This window comes from Hyperolius riggenbachi, chromosome 1 (assembly GCF_040937935.1).
Source record: "Hyperolius riggenbachi isolate aHypRig1 chromosome 1, aHypRig1.pri, whole genome shotgun sequence".
NCBI lineage: Eukaryota > Metazoa > Chordata > Amphibia > Anura > Hyperoliidae > Hyperolius > Hyperolius riggenbachi.
In genome coordinates this window covers 435,549,472-435,571,711 of record NC_090646.1, presented here as the reverse complement: position 1 = coordinate 435,571,711, position 22,240 = coordinate 435,549,472, and the positions used below count along the sequence as shown (strand labels likewise).

At 44.4% G+C, this 22,240-nt stretch overlaps 1 protein-coding gene across 2 annotated transcripts in view; it reads left to right on the top strand.

Annotated features, from left to right (window-relative positions):
• The window catches only part of LOC137553218 (cryptic protein-like), a 34,460-nt gene that overhangs the window by 6,509 nt on the left and 5,711 nt on the right, over positions 1-22,240 (top strand). For both annotated transcript variants that reach the window (XM_068271438.1, XM_068271440.1), the window contains exons 2-5: positions 5,537-5,586; positions 8,759-8,905; positions 10,714-10,828; positions 17,174-17,274. In XM_068271438.1, the coding sequence (XP_068127539.1) occupies positions 5,537-5,586; positions 8,759-8,905; positions 10,714-10,828; positions 17,174-17,274 (413 nt within the window). The remainder of the gene's footprint in view (positions 1-5,536; positions 5,587-8,758; positions 8,906-10,713; positions 10,829-17,173; positions 17,275-22,240) is intronic.

Below are 22,240 nucleotides of genomic sequence, written 5' to 3'. Positions count from 1 at the left end.
AGCACCCATAGTGACCTCCCACCCCCTGCACCCACAGCAATCCCACCAATATTCAGCACCCACATTACACTCAACCAGTAACCCCCACTATAGTACTTGCACCAAGCACCCTGCACCCAATACTCACATCTGGCCTCAATATGGCACTTAGTACTTGCATCTAACAGCCACATGACACCCAATACCTGCACCCCTTCACCCTATAGCTGGCACCCAGTACTCACACCTACATGGCACAGTACTTGCACCCAGCTCTGACATGTCACCCACTACACCTGCACACAGCCTCCACATGGCACCCACTTACATAACCAGTACTAGCACCCGAAGTACCTGCACTCAGAACCCACGTGACACACAACACCCACCTAGATCTAGCACCCAGTGCAGGCATGGCACCAAGTATTTGCACCTATGTGATACCCAGCACCTGCACCCAACACCCACATGTTTCATCTGCAGTAGTTCCAGTTGCACTAAGCCTCCACTTGGTGCCCAGCACCCACACCAAGCTCTCACATATGACATCCAGTACTTGCACCCAGAACTCAAAAGGGACTGAGTACCTGCAATCAACACCTACATGATGGTTGATACACACCAATACTGCCAGAATCCACATGACACCCTGTGCCAGCACCCAGAACCTACATGGCACCCAGCATCTGCCTTTAGCACCCACATAACAACAAATATCCCACTAGCCAGCACCCATCACCCATATGTCACCATGTACTCACTCCCAGTACCCACTTAGCACTCAGTATTTGCACCTAAGACCCACATACCCCCATAATCAAGACCCACATGGCACAGTACTCATGCGTACTCCAAGTTCCAAAGTCATTATATGCACCTAGTACTGTCCATGGCCAGCACCCAAATAGCACCCAGTACCCATCCTTGGTCCGAACCCATATGAGACTCAGTACTCTCCAATGGCACACATCCAGACCATACATGGCACTCCCTACTCACTCATGTCCAACACTTACATGGCTCCCTGTACCAATTAGCACTCACATGGCACCCACTATTGTTTATCACCATCTGCTGCTTATTCAGCACCCAATACTGCATAGCACCCACTGCAAATAAACACCCAATACAAACTGGACCTTGGTACCCAAAGCAGCTTGACACAGACTTTACTTTGGCATCTCGGCACCCACTGCAACTTACCACAAAGTGAACCTTTGCGTCTTACCATCCACTGCATCTGGGCACCCACTGCACCTTGGCACTTACTGCAGTTTTGCATCTACTAATGCTTAGCAACCACTGCATATTGGTAACCACTTCTTTGCCTAAAAGGAGGCTTGGGTGCTGACCAAGAGGGACAGAGGTCCCAGTAATGAAAGGTGAGTCTGTGCCTCTACAGTGGGCTCCACTGTGCACACTCTAACCCACTAACAGTGGGCACCTATCACTGCTGATTTGAGGGTGGTAGCACCAAAAGAGTTGGAAGGAGACACACAGTCTGCCTGATACTGCTATAAAGGTGTGTGTGTGTGTGTGTGTGTGTGTGTGTGTGTGTGTGTGTGTGTGTGTGTGTGTGTGTGTGTGTGTGTGTGTGTGTGTGTGTGTGTGTGTGTGTGTGTGTGTGTGTGTGTGTGTGTGTGTGTGTGTGTGTGTGTGTGTGTGTGTGTGTGTGTGTGTGTGTGTGTGTGTGTGTGTGTGTGTGTGTGTGTGTGTGTGTGTGTGTGTTGGGGGGGGGGGATAAGACTGCTTTATGGAGAGGGGGTATTACATACACAATTTAGTACGATTTATCGATTTCAAATTTGAGCACCACACCCTTGAGTATCCTCTGCATGGCCCTGCCCCTTCCTGCAGCACACACACTGACCTCTACTTTTCCCACCAGCCACCCCTTCCCCTCATAGCTGGCACCCAGTACTCACACTCACATGACACCAAGTATCTGCACCCAGGCCTAAAATTGCACCCAGTACTCACACCTGCACACAGCTTCCACATGGCACCCACTATCTGCACCAAGTATCCACTTAACCCGTAACCGCACCCAAAGTACCTGCATTCAAAACTCATGTGATGCCCAAAGCCCACTCATAGCCAGCACCTAGTACAGGCATGGCACCAAGTATTCGCACCCATGTCACACCCGGTACCTGCATCCAGCACCCACATGACATCCAGTACATGCACCCAGATCTTACATAGCACTAAGTTCTTGCAATCAACACCCGCATGACACTCGATACCCAACCATAGCCAGAACCCACATGACACTCGGTACTTACACCCAGAACCCACATGGCACCCATCATCTGCATTCAGCAGCATGACAATCAATACCTCCCCCCCCCCCCCCCAGCCAGAAACAAGGAGGGGGGGCATGCGGGGGAAGGCATTGCCAGGCCCCTTTTTTAAATTTGAGCACCCCCCACTTAAGGACCCTCTGCACGGCCCTGGGTGAATGTGATCGTTTTTATAGCAGTGGATTAGTTCACACTAGATGCTTCGTCTCTTGCAATGTGAAAATGGCGAGTGCATTATGAAATGCAGAGTGTGTTGTGTTTATAATGTGGGCATAATGTAATACACATAGTATGAACTTAGCAAACGTTTGTTTGTGTGTTTTTGTTCACAGCCAGGAGGAGGAAGTATCAGCAGGATGTAGAGGGGTGTGGAGCGCTGGGCCAGAAGCAGTGACCAGGGTGAGTCAGCCCCCTCTGCTACAGCCCGCTTCCACCAAAGCTCAGTTTCCCTTTCATTAAGCGAAACTGAATTTTGCTTTCACCCGCTCATCTTTATCCGCTACCGGTGTAAAGCTAGCCTTGGGCTACGTTCACAGTGGGACACTATTGTCCTGTGTTATAAAGTCTTTATAACGCAGGTGTCCGCACTGCAATGTTAACCCTATGCGACGTTCACAGTGTGACGTTAACATTTTGTTGTAAATGCTGCGTTATGGTAATGCGCTGCTGCTGTGCGTTACCTCTAAAAGCAGATGTTAACAGATAGAGGGAAGCATTCTTTTTATTGCCTGTATGCTTCACTGTATCTACTGTATGCAAAGGTAATGCAACATTAATGTGCGTTACCACCTTTTTTTGTGTTACATTGTAATGCTGAGTTGTGACTTTAACGTCCCATTACAACGCAACGTCCTACTGTGAACTCAACCTTACTCTAAATAAAATGGTATATATGTAATTTCTAACCATCTTGACCCACCTTATTTAAAGCAAACATTTTTGCGAAACTACGCAAGAAAAATTGTGCTCACATAAGAATATACCACAAGATGGCAGCGTTTTTAAACAAACAAACAAACACAGAACACTTATATCGCGCTTTTCTCCTGGCGGACTCAAAGCGCCAGAGCTGCAGCCACTAGGACGCGCTCTATAGGCAGTAGCAGTGCTAGGGAGACTGGCCCAAGGTCTCCTACTGAATAGGTGCTGGCTTACTGAACAGGCAGAGCCGAGATTCGAACCCTAAGGCTCGTTTCACACCAGGACGTTGCGTTTTAGGGGACGTTATGGTCGCATAACGTGCCCCTAACGCAACGCCTGGTGCTCCCTGCTTTGGACGTCAGAGTGAGCCGCGTTGTGCAGCTCACTCTGGCGTCTGTGATGCGTACTCTTGTGCGTATGCGGCATCACGTGGTCCTGCCGGCCAATCGCTGCACAGAGCGGCCGCTCCAGGAAGTAAACACTGCACATCACTGAGAGCAGTGAATATTAATTAGCCATGTGCCTGGCCGCTCTCCGCTCCTCCCCAACGTTACTGAGCATGTGCAAGCAGTCTAATGCGGCTCTGCCGCTTAAAAAGTACTGCATGCAGTACGTTGTCTGGTGGCGCAGCGTTACTATGTAACGCAACGTGGGCACTGTGAACAGCCCATTGATTTTTCATTGCTGTGCGGTGGGGTGCGTTACAGGCTGCTCTAAAGTGCGCCTGTAACGTCTCACTGTGAAACCAGCCTTAACCATTACTCCATTCCACTCCATATGCCCTCCACCAGAGCCTCTAGCATTTGTTTATGCAAGTGGAGATTTTTTGATTGTGCTATGAATACCTGAGTGAGTGACCTGTTGTGGAAAAACGCCAATAAAATACCAATTTGGGGCCTGGGAAGTATCTTTTAAATGCAAATTGATTAAGCATCCTTGTATTTACATAGCAGATACATGTGAATATTACTGATTAGCATTCAAATTATTCAATCGGCAGCCTCTGCCAAGAATCTGTCTGTACAGCAGCAAGCCCTGCAGATTGCTTTGGCTGAGCAATGGTTAAGAGCATTGCTCTCCCCACTTTTGCGCCACTCCGCACCCCCTGCATTGGAATCGCTCCCCCTTCATTGTTTGCATATGAACAGAACACGTCACTGCCTGCAGTCTAGCGACAGGTCTGTACAGCCTCAGCCCTCCAATGTCACCCAAGAGATTGGGTCCCTAACTCTACATGTGTACAAGGCTTAAAGTGATACTGAAGTAAAAAAAAAAGTATGAAATAATGATTTTAATGTGTAGTACAGCTTAGAAATAGAGCATTAGTTGCAAAGGAATGATTCACATACTGTTTCCAGTACAGCAAGAGTTAAAAAATCTTCACCTGTTTATGCAAAAGAGCTTCTCTGAGCTCTGCAACCCAAATTGTCGGCTACAGTGCTATTTTCTGAAGCATTTATACATCAAATAAACTATGAAAAACCGCTTCAGATGAGATTTTACTGCAGGGAAGTTCAAAGGGTCATTAGCCCTGCTCTTATTCATTGTTTAAAATAGAGTATGGTTTGTAAATTGCAAATATGACAGAATTATGCAATGTAATAAAAAAAAAATCTATATCTCTGAAACTAAAAATAAAACTCTTTTCTTTGCTACTAATGTTCTATTAAATTATCCGTACTAAGCATAAAATTCATTATACTTATATGTTCTCACTTCAGTGTCACTTTAAGGAAAGTGTGTAAGCCACAAACCGCATCACATTGCTGCTAAGGAGGTTAAAACTGCATACACATGCACAATTACTGTTGACTGCATGGATTGCTCATTCAGGCAAGATTAATCATTCAGAATCATTCAGGCAAAAGAAAGTAGCAACGCACACTGATCTATACAAATAATAATACTTGTCTTTAACCAAATTGCCAATTTTTGGGTTGTCCCTCTGCCCACTCCATTGTAGCAGAATGTGTTATTAGCCTGGAGGCTAGTGATGCGTCTGTACAACATTGACCCCAAACTGTTGCCTGCAGGATGAGTGATGGTATGTGTACCTATACAATAGTGCTGAGGCAATGGTTGATGCTGTGAAATCACCACAGAAATGTACACTTTCAATGTGTGTTAATATCTGGATTGAAATTAATTAGCAGCCCTAAACAGGTCACTCCAGGAGAGTTGTTTAACTTACTAGGTAACATTAATTAAATCTTGCACAGGCACTCAGCTGTCTGATCTTTGCTATTCTAAAATGCCAAATTAATGTATCAAATGCTTAGCTTTCACACTTGAACATGAAAGTTAATTAAAGATGTTCTTTTTGTATTCACCAGACTCTTCTACCTGGCTGTTCAGCTTCTAGCTGCCATTCACACGGGAATTGGTGAGTGTATTGTTTACCGGCCTGAACAAATGATTCAGCTTCAAAAGTCATGAAGTAAAAAAAAAATCAGACCATGCAATGGAGGAAAGGTGAAATTAATGACATATCATGAGATGATCTCCTCAGGAGAGAATAAACAATACTAATTTATGTTTTTGTGACTACAGTGAAACTTTTTGCTAAATACATTCAGCCTCTATAAATGTAAAGGTGACTATATATTAAGGAAACCTGTAGAGGGGAGGGTTTTAAAGTGAACACAAAGTGGCAGAAAAAGATGCTTACCTAGGTAAGGGGAAGCCTCTGGATAGTTGTATCATTAGGATGCTAATTCTCCCGACCCTGTACAAAAAATGCATCCCTCCCCCACTAGAGGTTTTCAGAGGATTGTGCCTGCAGGAGTGGATCTTCTTGGCCATTTAGCGGCTTTGATGCCCACCTGATGGCTATTTTGAAGTTTGGTATGGTTTCAGCATCCCCTTAACCTCCCTGGCAGTAAGCCCGACTTACGTTCGGGCTCGCCGCCGCAGGGGATCACATGGCCCCGGGAGAATTTTTTAAATAAAGTGCTTTATATTGTTAAAGAGTAACTGTCAGGCTGCAGAAGCTAATTTAAACCTCTATTCTCCTGTGTTAAACAGTTTAGAAGGAAGCCCAAAAGCAATTAGTGAAGATAAAAATCTCAGTTACCTTTGATGTTTGCTTATCTTAAAGGCTGTTATAGACCCATAAAGACGCAAGCCGCATACTAAACTGCAAAGCATTCTGGGGCCCTCCCCTCGGCTGCTAATGAGACGTTACAGCAGCTTGTGTAATCAGTCCAGCGCGTAGCACTGATAAATCTCGGGCAGAGTACACTGCAGGAGTCAGCTATTGTTCCTAGCCACATGGCTCATTAATATTCACTGCACACTGTGTTATTTAGTACAAGCTTATCTGTGATCAGGAAGCAGGCAGGACATGACGACACATTTGACAGAAAAACATGGAGCCTGCCATGAGCTGTCAGGAGCATCTATCTCTGCATATACTATATACAAATTCTGTGAAATCCAAACGTGGACAGTGAAATGCATATGTAATGTAAGTACAGCCAATCTTTAGCTACTGATATATGTGTTTATTTTCTCTGAGACCTTATACCTAACAGCTCCTCTTTAAGCTAGCATTTCGCTAGCTAACCATGTGGCTCAAGTGCCTCCAGTTCCCACCAATCTCCCCCGATCACTGCGGTAATATGTACCCCCCAGGGATCTCGCGATGCCGCAGCCTTCATCTCCAGGCTTCGATATGGGGAGGATCGGAACTGCGCATGACGTCGATACGTCATGTCTGATTGTCGTCATAGCGACGAGTGAAGTTGCATGGAGAAGTTGCGGCTCTCGCGGGATTGCGGACGGGTAAGTATAGCCGGCGGCGATCGGGGGGGCTCAGAGAGGTGTCGGGGGACTTGGGACACATAGTTAGCTCGCCTAGCGCTAACAAATAAAAAAAACTTTTTATTAAAAAAAAATCCTCCCGTGGACGCAGCCACTGCAACTGCGTACCGCCAGGGAGGTTACAGTGGAATAAAACTCTGACATAACATTCAATAAAAATGTGTTTTCCTACTTTGTATTACCCATTCAGTTACCATTCAGTTGTCCATTCACAAATTACAAGTTCCCAAAGTACAGTTTTAGCTGCTCTGAAAACTGCCATTGCATTTTATTCAAGCTGCTAAAAAATTCTATATTAAAATCTTCTAGTGTAATCTTCTAGTCCAACAAGCCAAAATTAAACATGCAAAATTCGGAAAGAAAACATATTGATTAGTTGCTGGGTACACACTATGAGATTTTCTGGCCTATTTACTGTCCGATCGATTTATTTCCAACATGCATGATCTGCTTTCCAATTGATTTCCGAGCATTTTCTGATCGAAGTGAATGAAAATCGATCAGAAAGCAGATCGGACATGTTGGAAATAATCAATTTGACAGTAAATCGGCCAGAAAATCTCAGTGTGTACCTAGCATTAGCCGAGTTAAGGTCTTAAAAATCCCCACCACCTACTTCCTGTGAATAACAAAGATACAACTCTCACCTAAACACATGGTTTCTACTGTATTGCAGGAATGCTGGGAAATGATTTCTGGCATGTATTGTCCTTCCTGTTTTACATGTCACATGGTCACATCTGACGGACCTGTACAGCAGCTGAATTCAGAGATGATAGGAAGCAAACTATACTGAAGTGGCAAATTTATCTGGCACCTGAAATAGGTTTTCTGTCAACCACAAATGTTGTGTGAATTAGGTCAATGAAATAAATAGTATGGCTGTGAAGTGCTCACCTTTTCATCTAATCCTCTTATTTGGGTATAGTGGGGCCATTCATCCTTTATGATCTGGTTTGGCTATCACGCCACAGGAAGTACAAAACTGACCCACCAAACGTCTTCAAACAGAGGTTTATGCACCTCTAAATTCAAATCTAAGTCATAAAATAAAGTTTTTCTTATAAAGCCAGTAATGTGGTGCAAAAAATCCTGCTGCCAGCCTGTTGGGTCGGGAGGGAGAGTGTTGCAGCCCACATAACTGAGCCACAGAAATTCACCATTCAAAAAATCTCTGGTGTTATATAACAGCATGCCTACCCTACCCCCCACCCCCCACCCCAAAAAAAAAGCTGAAGAAAAAAAATGTGGTGCAGCAGTTTTCTAACATGGATGTATTGCAGTCTCTCATATGAAGGTAACATGCTTGCAGTGTATTCCAGAGAGGCTCTTATGAGCCTCTGTACTGGTCTGGAAAAATTAATCTCTCATTGTATTTTGATAAGATCTTGCATTTTTAGCATAGATTCTAGTGCAGCTAAATTTGTCAGAATTGCTCGCCCACATACCTCTCAACTCTTTTTAAAATGAGTTTTTTAAGACGACCCCTATTACACCTCTAATCACGCCCCACCACACCCCTAGCCACGCCTACCACTAAAAATGAATAAGCAAAAGATGTGATTTTAGACTTTAAACTACACTGATTCTTTCTATTATCACTACTTTTCTTCATATTAACATTTTAAAACAAGAAATATATCAATTTAAGGCTATTTATAGTTTGTATCTCTGACAAGATTTGTAAGACTGAGATCCTCTAATAATGCTTACGGTTTCTTAATTCCTGCCAGCAAGTCACAATGGAACTACAAAAGCTGCTAGATCCTCGCTGGCACTGGGAGTGCGTTCGGAGCAGCCTGTGAGACAAGCAAACCATACTGAGAGCTGGAAGCAGAAAGGCTCTAGAGAGAAGATTCCTTTCATTGGCCTCACAAAAAGTAAGTCATGCTCTGGCAAGGTCTGTCACTTGCATTTTCTTGTCACTCTTCCATGAATTGTGCACGATGGGCATCCACCACACTGTGATAAATCAAAATCCACAGGTAAAGCTTCCAAGTTGAGGCTACTTCATATTTTTTTTTTCCCTCATGCTGATTAAAGCAGCTGGAGTCAGAAATGCAGAAATCCACATTTTGTGAAGGAAAACCGTCTTCTGAAGGGAAACATGACAGTGGTTTATAAAAAGTAGCTTAATGTCAGCTTTCATAAGCCATTAAGGCAGCATTTTCAGGAAAGTCCTTTTGATTTCTGCAGATAAATACATAATCTGCCTTATTTATAAGTGAAGTATGCTTGTCTATTTCTATATTGCCTTTCTTGGTAAATATGATAGACCCGATACTAACCATACGTGCTGTGCAATAAGCCTTTGTTCTACATTTGCTTTCAATTTTATGTGTTAAAAAAAAAAATACAACCCCTACATTCAACATTTACCTTGATAGAGTCCATTGGATGGTAAACTCCACAGAATGGTTATCTGACTGTCACACTGGTAGATGAGACCTGGAGCATTAGTGACCATAAAAGGTCATAAGCACATACTCTTCTTGTTGGTCTCTTGTGCCTAAGGCCTCTTTTACAGTAGGACGTTGCGTTTTGATGCGACAATAAAGTCACAACGCAAATTACAATGCAACGCCCCAAAAAAGTTGCAACGCAACTCTATGCCCTGTTATCGTCGCATACAGTAGAGCATACAGGCATTGAGAAGTATGCTTCCAAGTCATTACTGAGCATGTGCAAACAGTCCAACAAAGCTAATAATGTGTATAACACACAGCATGCAGCACTTTCCAATAACGCAACACGTTACAAACGCAACATGTGCACTGTGAATGTCACACAGACTTAGTATTGCTGTGCGTAAGTCTGTGTTTAAACATTTTCTAATGTGCGACTTTAACGTCGCACTGTGAAAGAGGCCTCAGGCATGTATATGCATGGACATGTGCTGTCCCTGGTATTCAATTTTGCTCCTAATGTTATGGACTATTGCTGCAATATGGTGCACATGGTGGCATGATATCAGAACATCTAATCGTGCTAAATCAAGTCTTGTGCACTAATGTTTCCTATGACCACCACATAATAATGTTTTGTAGGGCTTTAACCCATTAGCAGCTTCAATCTAGTTATCTCATTTTGAGATAAGTGCACTGCTTTTGCCTCAGTTGGCAGAACTCATTGAGCTGTAAATTTTTATTTTTCGATTTCTATCCCTAGCAGAAAACATAGAAACTAAAAGCAAAAGTCCTCTGTTGTTTCACACTGCCCCCTGGTGATAAGTGGCCATAAATACACATTACAGCAGTATTAATTAGAAGCAAGAAAATGTAATGAATAAAGAAATAAAAAGGTAAAATAAATTGGCCTGAAACACTTGACGGCCCTTAAAATAGATTGGCTGCTAAAGGGTTAAACACATGGCCTTCTGTGCAGAAGAGAACAAAAGTTTCTGCAATGAAAGGTGCTTTGCTAACATAAAAGGCATAATTCAATTTTTCCCTGGGTTTGATTTTTGTCTGACTTTCATTGTCAAAAATTACCATTTATTCCAATTACCGACCAGCCAAGTAGATCCTCCATTGACAAAACTGCTGAAAACTGGGGCACAATGAATTTGTGTCCATGGGTTAACTTTGCTTTGATTTCAATTGTAATCTGTAAATATAAGATGATGAATGTGGATATAATGAATTTAGTGAAGATGATTACAACCTGTTAACATTCTGTTCTCTTCCAGCCAGCTCCCTGGATAAGCACTGCTGTAAGAATGGAGGGACCTGTATCCTGGGCAGTTTCTGTGCTTGTCCCAAGCATTTCTCTGGAAGACATTGTCAATTTGATACGCGAAAAAGGTATGTATGCATGTATACTATTGTGCAAAAGGAATAGTACATACTGTAACAAAGTGTATGTATGGATGAAAGATAAATACATGGGATATACTGAACTCAGCTGCTCGTCTCATTCATCTTTCTTCTCGATCTTCCTCTGCTGATCCTCTCTGTCAAGCTCTTCACTGGCTGCCAATTAACCAGAGGATCCAGTTCAAACTCCTAACCCTAATCTACAAAGCTCTCCACAATCTCTCTCCCCGGTACATATCCTCACTAATTTCCAGATACAAACCCAATCGCAATCTCAGATCTGCACATGATCTTCTGTTGTCCTCCTCTAGAATCACCTCCTCACATTCACGCTTACAAGATTTTGCACGTGCTTCACCCCTTCTCTGGAATCCCCTCCCACAACACATCCGTCACTCACCAACCTTTATTACTTTTAAACGCTCTCTAAAAACTCATTTGTTTTCCGACAAGCATATGCGCTACCGTAAGCCACTTCCCTTTGTCCTAAGACCAAATTGCACTCCTACTAGGTATCCTAAAACACACTGCCTTTATATATTTTATCATATACTACCCCTCCTCTTGTTTCCCCCCCGATTCCCTTTAGATTGTAAGCTCGCAAGCGCAGGGCTCTCTCCCCCTTCTGTGTCTTGGAAATCATTATACATTTTATTCATCATGTTACTTTTATCACTGTCATTACCACTTCTGTATTTTGTACTCTGTATGCTGTATCATTTTTTGTATTTTGTCACTAATTATGTATCTTGTATATTAGTGTACACCATTGTCTGTATTATGTACCCCATGTTAGTTTCTTACTTTGTACAGCGCCACGGAATATGTTGGCGCTTTGTAAATTAATAATAATAATAATAATAATAATATACCTTCAGTGACCTCCTGTCCTAATAGGCATACAGAAAGATGTTCTTTATTGAAAGCACCTTTCTAGTTATCTGGGGCTATAGTTAGACGCCGGTATGGGTACTTTCTATGGGTGTAGATTGTGGGTAACTTTCCTCAATCACTGGGGTGTCTGGTGAGATCCCTTGCTCCCTTCTGTATGTCCAAATTGGCATCTCCATGATCAGCACTTCAGCATGTTTCTAGGAGAAGCCTCTGCTTGTTACAAATCATTGATGACACGTCTTGGTAATCCAGAAGTGATATATATTGTCAGTGTTCCTTGGTGGCATGGACAAAAATATTTAAGATGTAAATGGGGTAGGGTTGCCAGGTGTCCGGTTTTACACCGGACAGTCCGGTTTTTGTGCGCTGTGTCCGGTGCAAAAAGGCATGCTAAACCGGACAATTACCGTATATACTCGCAAGCAAGCCGACCCGCATGTAAGCCGACCCCCCCCACTTTTACCCCAAAAAACAGGAAAAAATGATTGACCCTCATGTAAGCCGGGGGTAGGAAACGCTGGCCGCGTGATCCCCCCCCCCCCCCCCAGTATGTCCCAGTATAGCTAGTATAGTGCCCAGTATAGGTAGGTAGTGCTCAGTATAGCTAGTAAAATGCCCCAGTATAGCTAGTATAGTGCTCAGTATAGCTAGTATAGTGCTCAGTATAGCTAGTATAGTGCTCAGTATAGCTAGTATAGTGCTCAGTATAGCTAGTATAGTGCTCAGTATAGCTAGTATAGTGCTCAGTATAGCTAGTATAGTGCTCAGTATAGCTAGTATAGTGCTCAGTATAGCTAGTATAGTGCTCAGTATAGCCAGTATAGTGCTCAGTATAGCCAGTATAGTGCTCAGTATAGCCAGTATAGTGCTCAGTATAGCCAGTATAGTGCTCAGTATAGCCAGTATAGTGCTCAGTATAGCCAGTATAGTGCTCAGTATAGCCAGTATAGTGCTCAGTATAGCTAGTGAAGTGCCCCATTATAGCTAGTATAGTGCCCCATTATAGCTAGTATAGTGCCCCATTATAGCTAGTATAGTGCCCCATTATAGCTAGTATAGTGCCCCATTATAGCTAGTATAGTGCCCCAGTATAGCTAGTATAGTGCCCCAGTATAGCTTGTATAGTGCCCAATATAGCTAGCATAGTGCCCCATATAGCTAGCATAGTGCCCCATATAGCTAGCATAGTGCCCCATATAGCTAGCATAGTGCCCCAGTATGGGTGGGTAGGTGGGTGGGTAGGTGCTGTCCCTCCCCGCTCCCCCGCGGCTGCCGCTGCTATTACCTTAGGCGGCGCCGCTTCCTCTATCCCCGTCCTCCTCCGGTAACTCATTCACAGCAGCGCGCCTCTCGTGGCTACCTGGCTACCTAACCTATTCTGGGCACATATAGCCCCTGGCTACCTATTCTGGGCACATATACCCCCTGGCTACCTATTCTGGGCACATATACCCCCTGGCTACCTATTCTGGGCACATATAGCCCCTGGCTACCTATTCTGGGCACATATAGCCCCTGGCTACCTATTCTGGGCACATATAGCCCCTGGCTACCTATTCTGGGCACATATAGCCCCTGGCTACCTATTCCGGGCACATATAGCCCCTGGCTACCTATTCCGGGCACATATAGCCCCTGGCTACCTATTCCGGGCACATATAGCCCCTGGCTACCTATTCCGGGCACATATAGCCCCTGGCTACCTATTCCGGGCACATATAGCCCCTGGCTACCTATTCCGGGCACATATAGCCCCTGGCTACCTATTCCGGGCACATATAGCCCCTGGCTACCTATTCCGGGCACATATAGCCCCTGGCTACCTATTCCGGGCACATATAGCCCCTGGCTACCTATTCCGGGCACATATAGCCCCTGGCTACCTATTCCGGGCACATATAGCCCCTGGCTACCTATTCCGGGCACATATAGCCCCTGGCTACCTATTCCGGGCACATATAGCCCCTGGCTACCTATTCCGGGCACATATAGCCCCTGGCTACCTATTCCGGGCACATATAGCCCCTGGCTACCTATTCCGGGCACATATAGCCCCTGGCTACCTATTCTGGGCACATATAGCCCCTGGCTACCTATTCTGGGCACATATAGCCCCTGGCTACATATACTGGGACATATATACCCCCTGGCTACATATACTGGGAACACTGGCTGTTTGTCATTATGTGCATTTAGGGCTGGTGCACACCGAGCGGCTTTTTGGGCGTTTTCAGATCCGCTTGCGGCTGCGGATCTGCTTGGTCAATGTATCTCAATGGGGTGGTGCACACCAGAGCGGCAGGCGTTTTGCAGAAACGAAAAATGCCTGGGTGAGGCATTTTTTGGATTTCGGATGCGTTTCTGCCTTAATGTTAAGTATAGGAAAAACGCAAACCGCTCTGAAAAACGGCACTTCAGAGCGGTTTTGCCGGCGGTTTTGTTACAGAAGCTGTTCAGTAACAGCTTTACTGTAACAATATATGAAATCTACTATACTGAAAACCGCAGCAGCAATCCGCAAAACGCTAGCAAAACGCCATAGAAAAATAAAAAAAAGCGTTTAAAAATCTGCTAGCATTTTGCGGATCTGCTAGCGGTTTTTGGTGTGCACCAGCCCTTAGTGGTGAAAAGCTGTCTCTTTTGTGCATTTACTGGTGAAAAGCTGTCTCTTATGTGCAGTTACTGGTGAAAAACTGTCTCTTATGTGCACTGGACCAGTACTACTGGTGAGGACAGTTAGTGACATGGCTATGTACTCTGTAATGTGCTGCAGAAGATGTCAGTGCGATATAAATACTATAATTTTTTTTTTTAAAAAAGCCCATTGCTTAGCCCCACTCTACATAAAAGTGCGCTTCTGACTCCGCCCCTAACTCCACCCCTAACTCCACCCCCTGTCCGGTTTTCTCCATCAGCCGACCTGGCAACCCTAAAATGGGGGAACAGTAAACAATGTACTATGGACCTGATGTGGTTACTAGAGTGGAACATGAAATCCCACTTTGGGACAATTTTGTGCTCCACAGGAAGTTCAAATCTTCTGGCTGGAGACAGAAGTTTAAAAGACAACTAAAGTGAGAGTGATAGGAGGCTGCCATATTTATTTCCTTTTAAGCAATACCAGTTGCCTGGCTGTCCTGCTAACAGCTACCATAGGAAAAAATGGGCACTTGCCCCAGAGCCTGTAGGGGCCCCCAAGTTGTCCCTCCTCATCTTAACTGTTGCTCCCCTGTCAACTGTTGCCCCCCAACAGAGGCGGGACAAGGTCCTCCAGCACCCAAGGCTGAGACACCAAAGTGCGCCCCTCCATCCCTCCCGCCCCAGCCGCCACACACTGATTGATATTAGACTAAGAGGAGCCCCAAGGCCCCCAACCTCCCAACACCTTAATCTCTAGTTGTCTGGATTGCAGTCACTGCCATGTATTCCCTCTTATTAATTTTCTCTGCTTCAAACACAATAGGGGAATGATAGTTGAGTGAGTTGTGCGCCCCCTCCTGCACTGCGCCCTGAGGCTGGAGCCTCTCCTGCCTCTGCCTCGGCACGGCCCTGCTCCCCAATCACCTCCCAACTTAACAGACTCTGCAGAGTCCCAGGGGACTCTGCAGAGTCTGTTAAGTTGGGAGGTGATTGGGGGAGGGTCAGCAGCCAGCTCAGGGGCCCAGGAGGGAAATTTGGCTGCAACAAAGGGCCTCTAATGATGCTTTTTGGTCAGGGGGTGTCTGTTGGGGGGGCCCCCAGGCTAATTTTGCCCTAGGGCCCAATTGTTACTTGAACCAGCCCTGCCTGCTAATCCTTTGCCTCTAATACTTTTAGCCATAGACCCTGAACAAGCATGCAGCAGATCAAGTGTTTCTGAAAGTATTGTCAGATTTGACAAGATTAGCTGCATGCTTTTTTCTGGTGTTTTTCAGAAAATGCTGTGCTACATGGATCAGCAGGGCTGCCAGGCAACTGGTATTGTTTTAAAAGGAAGTAAATATGTCAGCCTCCATATTCTTATAACTTCAGTTGTCCTTTTAAAGGGAACCTGAAGCGAGTAAAATTATTTAAAATAAATACATGACTTAGATTTAAATGAATATTACAAAATTACCTTACCATCCATTCCTCTCAGAAGCTCAACATTTTCTTCTTACAGTGATCCCTTCCAGTTCTGACAATATTTTGTCAGAACTGAAATATACCAGTTGTTGTCAGTTATATACCAGCAGCTGTCAGTTACAACTGAATGTGCAAGGTAATGACCATGTTTCCCTATGGTTCAAGTGGGTGATATTTCAGTTTAACAGTGTGCTGACCAGGAAGCTGTTATAGGGTAATGGCCATTTTTTAAAACCGAGAATTCCATTGATCACAGTGGACAAATGGGACGCAGGAGAGGAGAAAGAGATTGAGGCAGGGAACACACTACATGCGTTTTTGCGCGTTATGTCGCGAACGGCAAAACGCGCACGATTTTAGAGGCTATTGAAAGTAATAGCCTAGCGCAGGAAGCGCTGTACCGCATGCGTTTGTGCGCGTTTGCGTTTTTTCCGCGTTTTCTAAACGCACAGTTTTCTGCTTTTTCCCGCACGTTGCATGGCAGTACATGGTATGCCAACGCGGAAACGCACGCGGAAAAACGCACACTTTAGACGCGACCGCAATACCCGATGGAGACCTAGGAAACGCAGAGGAAAACGGCCCTGCAAGTGTGTTCCCTGCCTGAAGAGTAGACTACACAGAAGGTAAGTATGACCTGTGTATGCTTATGTTGACTTTTTATTTTCAGTTCCGGTTCTCTTTAAGGCCTTTTTTCAGTGGGCAGTTGATAAGCAGTGAAATGCTTCTCAAATTCTCACAACTGCTTGATGCTGCCTGGCAACTGCTCACTGCTCCCTGTCAACTGCTTGCTGAGCACACAGTTCAACTGCCTTAAGCCTCTTTTCCATGGAATGTGGAGCTGTGTGCTCGGCAATCAGTTACCAGGCATCAGTGAGCAGTTACCAGGCAGCAGTGAGTTAAGTTTGAGAGGCTTTTCACTGCCTAACAGTCCGTGGAAAAGAGGCCTAAAAGACTAATTTGATTCAGAACGCTGCTGACCTTTAACTGATAGAGATTAATCAAGTTGGCTAAAATTAGGCCCCTTTCCCATGGGCAGTTGATAGGCAGTGAAACGCCTCTCAAAATCTCACAACTGCTTGCTGCCACCTGGTAACTGCTCGCTGCTGCTAGGTAACTGTTCACTGCTGCCTGGTAACTGCTTGCTGAGCACACAGGCTTATATATGCATACATTTCCTTCAAATGTGCAAACTAAGAATTATTAGCATCTCATTGACCATTTTTGTTCATTTAATTTAACAAAGTGATTCAAAACCAACACCGAAAAAAAATCTTATTACTGTGAAATTATATAACTTTAAGACTTCACTAATCTTTGTTCTTCCTTTACCAGTCATTGCGGCTCAGTGTCTCATGGTGAATGGCTAGCCAGAAAGTGTGCTTTATGCCGATGTGTTTATGGAGTTATGTACTGCCTTCCTTCTGGAGGTTGTGGTGAGTCTAAATATAGCACTTTGCACTTAACAGCAGCATAAAATGATTGCATCTCCTGGTTGCAATCCATTCCTTGTAACAAAAGCTCTGTTTACAGTGCAGGCTTTTATATACACATAAAAATAACAAAGTGTACAAATAAGTACACGTTTCTTAGGAAGCTGGAGCAATAAGCTCCTGGAATTAAATTGTGCCTAGAGCAATCTTCTCTGCTTAACAGAAATGATTGCCTTCTGTTTTTGTCATTTCAGAAAATCCAAACGATCCAAAGTGTGTTCAGAAAAAAACATGTTGGGCTTTGATAAGCAAAAAAACATACATGATAGCTTTGCAGGAAGGAGGCAGAATATGCTTCCAGGCATCACTGTCTAGTGGCTGATGTGGGGTAATCAAATTATTCTGAAAATAAATCTGACTTGTCGTCTTTGAAAATATGAACAATTCTTCTGTTCATTTCTTCAGTAAGCTGTTTAATATTTTAGACATTTTATAGAAAATATTAACCACTTCAAGCCCGCAGGTGTTTTCACCTTCAGGAGGACGAAGGCAATTTTCCCCTGTCAGCGCTCCTCCCATTAATCCGCCAATAACTTTATCACTACTCACCACACGTAAATGATCTATACCTTGTTTTTTTGCCACCAATTAGGCTTTCTTTGGGTGGTACATTTTGCTATGAATTATTTTATTCTACATGCATTTTAACAGGAATTATAAGAAAAAAAATGGAAAAAATCATCATTTCTTAGTTTTCAGCCGTTATAGTTTTAAAATAAAACATTCTACTGTGGATAAAACCCACACATTTTATTTGCCCATTAGTCCCGGTTATTGAAACATTTAAAATATTTCCTTAGTACAATGTATGGCGCAAATATTTTATTTAGAAATAAAGGTGCATTTTTTTCAGTTTTGCGTCCATCAGTAATTACAAGCCCATATGGACTCAAGGTAATAAGGTGTATAGTAATATACCTTCACAACATACATATTTAAAAAGTTTAGTCCCTAAGGTAACTAATTATGTATTTTTTTTTAAACTGTAATTTTTTTTTAATGTTTTTTAAATGTCTTTTTTTATTTTTTTTAGTTAATGGGCAGAGTGGGGAGTCAATCAGTTTTAATTTAGTGGGGTTTTTTTTTGTTTTTTTTTCATTTGTACTTTAATTTTACTTTTTGCCCACTAGGTGGAGCGAAGCACTCTCCTGGAAGATACCAGGGAGTGCAAGTTCTTTTGTTTGGTTCATGAATCAAATACCTCCTGTTTGTAGGCAAATGATTCATTTGCAGGGAATCGTTTGCCTCAGGGGAACACTGGTTCCTCTTCAGCAATGGATTCCCTATAACAGCAGCGGGGAATGAGCCGTGTGCAGGCAAATATGCATGCACAAGGGTAGCAACACTGCTGGATGGATATGTTCATCCAGATTGCCTTTGAGTGGCGATTTTTGGACAAATATATTTGTCCAGATTGACTTAAGTGGTTAAAATATAAACATTTCTACTACTGTAAACTTTCTCATATGATGGGACAGGTGATTGCTTTGTGTTTACTGCTATGAGAATTATGATGCCTAGCATTGGCAGTTGACAGTACCAGTATTGGGGCTCATTCACACTTTGTGTGCTTCTGTCCGCTTTTTTTCAGCACATCAGTGTAGATACCATGCTGCTGAAAAAAAAGCAGACAGAAGCGCGCTGGTGTGAATGAGCCCGTATTAGGGATGAAATGACATTTCACGTGAAGTCCCTGAATAAATATTTTCACCATGCCTGGTAAAAGATGCTGGTCTTTAAAGTGAACCGAGTCAAGTTATTTCAAATAAACACGTGCCTGAAAATGAATATTACATAGTTTACTCGCTGTCAGTTCTTTTCAGAAGCTCACCATTTTCTTATAACGATTCCTTTCAGTTCTGACAAGATTTTGTCAGATCTGAAATATATCAGTTGCTGTCAGTTATAACCGAAAGGATAACTGATGCGCAAGGTAATGTCCAGGCTTCCCTATTGCTCAAGAGATTCCTGGTCTGCCAAGCACGGTCAGGGCCGCTACTTTACTTACACAGCCCATTGGGTCAACCTGGTGACCGATGGCAAGCAGGGAGTACGTGGCTGTGCAGCGGACCAACTTGTGACACCTCCACGGCTTGCAGGCAGGCCTCCTGCCACCTCCTTTCCTTCTCCTCCTGCTACATCCTCTTCGCTGTCATCCTCCTTGGCTGAATGGCAGGCAGTTCAACTCTACTGGTGCGGCACTCTCCTCTCCAGCTACACAGCCCCATCTCCCCAGGGCCTATGCTGCATGCCAGGTACAACGGTGTCACGTCATCTTAGACATATCTTGCCTCAATTTAGCATTCAATGTGATTTCTGCCCCTAAAACGCTGCTTTGCGTCATATCTGGATCTTTCCCTTGGACTTTTGGTGTCTATCCCACTCCGCCATGCCCCCTCCAGGTGTTAGACCCCTTGAAACATCTTTTCCATCACTTTTGTGGCCAGCATAAATGTTTCTAGTTTTCACAGTTCACCTTCCCATTGAAGTCTATTGCGGTTTGCGAAAGTTTGCATGAATCGAACGTCGGAGGTTCGGGCTATCTCTAGTGTGTATTAGATCTGCAGGTATCACAGATTATGAATGCATTTTGCAGGAACGGATCTTTTGCAGGAACTGATCTTTTGCATGTTTACAGCATCTTTGTGTGCAGCATCTTGCAAAGAGGTTTATCTGATGGGGAGTTCAGCTCAATACAATAGACTGTGTAGGTGTGGCTCTCATACTACATGGAAGGGGGTAAAATTGGTCTGTGATCTTTCATTTTCCAAAGACTTTTATCTGATGTGTGTACCCACCTTTAGTTCTAAAGTTAAAGGGTTTTGAAGAAGGGGGTGTCCCCTGCACTTGGCTGCGGAAAGCATGATTGCATAAGTACCGGACGAACCCGACATAAATGATCAGCAGCTCACCCGGGAGGTATTCCTCTTTTCACAGCATGAATCTGTGTTTTCAAAACTTGTCAAGTGCCCTGGGGTCTCATTACAGAAGGGTGCCTCTAGTCATTTTGTCACTCCAGGCGAGAAAACCTGTGGCGCCCCCTCCCCCCCCAAGCCTCTTCCCACCAGGAAAATAATCATAATGCAGCATCGTTTCACCAGAAAATAATCATAATGCGGCAGTGTTTCATCAGAAAATAGTAATTATCGTTATTCACCAGAAAATAATCGTAATGTGGCAGTGTTTCACCAGAAAATACACTTATTGCAGCAGCATTTCACCAGAAATTAATCATAGGGCAGCAGCGTTTCACCAGAAAATAATCGTAATGGGGCAGCGTTGTCAGAAAATAATCGTAATGTGGAAGCGTTTTAACCATAAAATACACGTAATCCGAGCAGAGGGAAAGAGTAGAGAGGGAGAGGCAGCATAAGATGTAAGAGGGGGGTAGAGGAACAAAGAGGGGGAGGGATAGACAGCATAAGATGGAAGAGGGTGCAGAGAAACAGAGGGGAGAGGGAGAGACAGCATAAGATGGAAGAGAGTGCAGAGGAACAGAGAGGGGTAGAGACAGCATAAGATGGAAGAGGGGGCAGAGGAACAGAGAGGGGAGAGGGAGAGACAGCACAGCACTAAAGCACAGGTTTACAGCTTTACCAGCCTACAGCCTAACCACCAGCTTTCAAAAAAAAAAATTTGTATCAAAAGAGCAGGGCACATTCTAGCAGTTATAACAGTACTGGGAGTTTGCACACAGGACAGGAAGTGTTCTTAGCAGCCTGCCTGAATACCTTCTCTTCTGCCTGTGCATGCAGCTTATTATCTCTGGAGTAGTGATGGGTCGTTCGCGAACGCTGCGAACGACAAGAGCTGGTTCTCAGTTTTGAAAGAGCCGATGCCTCAGCCGCCCCACAGAGCTCTGCTTTGCTCTGCAATAAAGGGCGCTGAGGCATGTTGGGAGATGTAGTCCTCCTCTTGCAGCTTGTAGGAGTGTATGGGGTGGAGCAGAGCAGTAGAAGGAGGGATTGCCCCAGTCAGAGAAGCAGTCTGGAATTGTCATGGAAACGGGGGCGGGGCTTTTACTCCGATTCTGAGTGGTGTTTAGTGATATTTAATGAAGAGCCGATTCAGAGCCGTAAGAGCCGGCTCTTTAATGGGAGCCGATTCAGAAGAGCCGATTCTCTGAAAAGAGCCGGAATTCCCATCACTACTCTGGAGCAGAAACTTCCCTTCTCCCGAGCTGTGTTGCTGTCTAGTGCGAGGGCGGGGCTCCAACACGGACACATCACATTCTTCTCTCTGTGACTGCATCTGTCCCCTGGCTGTCTCACTCCAGTGTCTGTGTGCAGTCAGTGACACAGGTAGGGGGTCAGACTGTCGGGGGCATAAGCTGGCTGGCCGCTGCCTCCTGGCAGTGGGGCGGAGTTAAAGGCTGGGCCACACGATGTAAACACTTTACCTGTGTGGCTACTGAGAAGAAGGGGCACGGCTTTAAAGAAGGAGCCAGGCAGAGAAGAGCAGTATTGATTGCTCTATTGGCTGGAGAGAAGTGGAGGTGGAGGCACTGCTGAGCACATGGTAGCGTGCCGAGCACCGGGGACTGAGTCGGGAGGTAATATAATATAAAAAAAACCAAAAAACATGGTCACGGTAGCAGAGGCGGGGGAATGCGCCTCACCACCTCATAGCGCCCCAGGCAACCGCCTATACTTGCCTGGTGGGTGAGACGCCCCTGAGCCCTGCTATGCACCCTCCTCTATTTGAGTGGGACAGACTAACCAAGAAGCTCATGGTGACCCAGAACTCATTGGAGTGTGTAAGGGACTACAATGGTCCTAAAAGCCCCCTTACTAAGATGTTAAGAAAAACAAAAGTTTGCTTTCCTAAAACAGAAAGAATTTGCGATAATTCAGGTTGGAGTGAGCTTGAGATGTCTCCCAGAGCAACACTTCTGAATATATGCAAATTA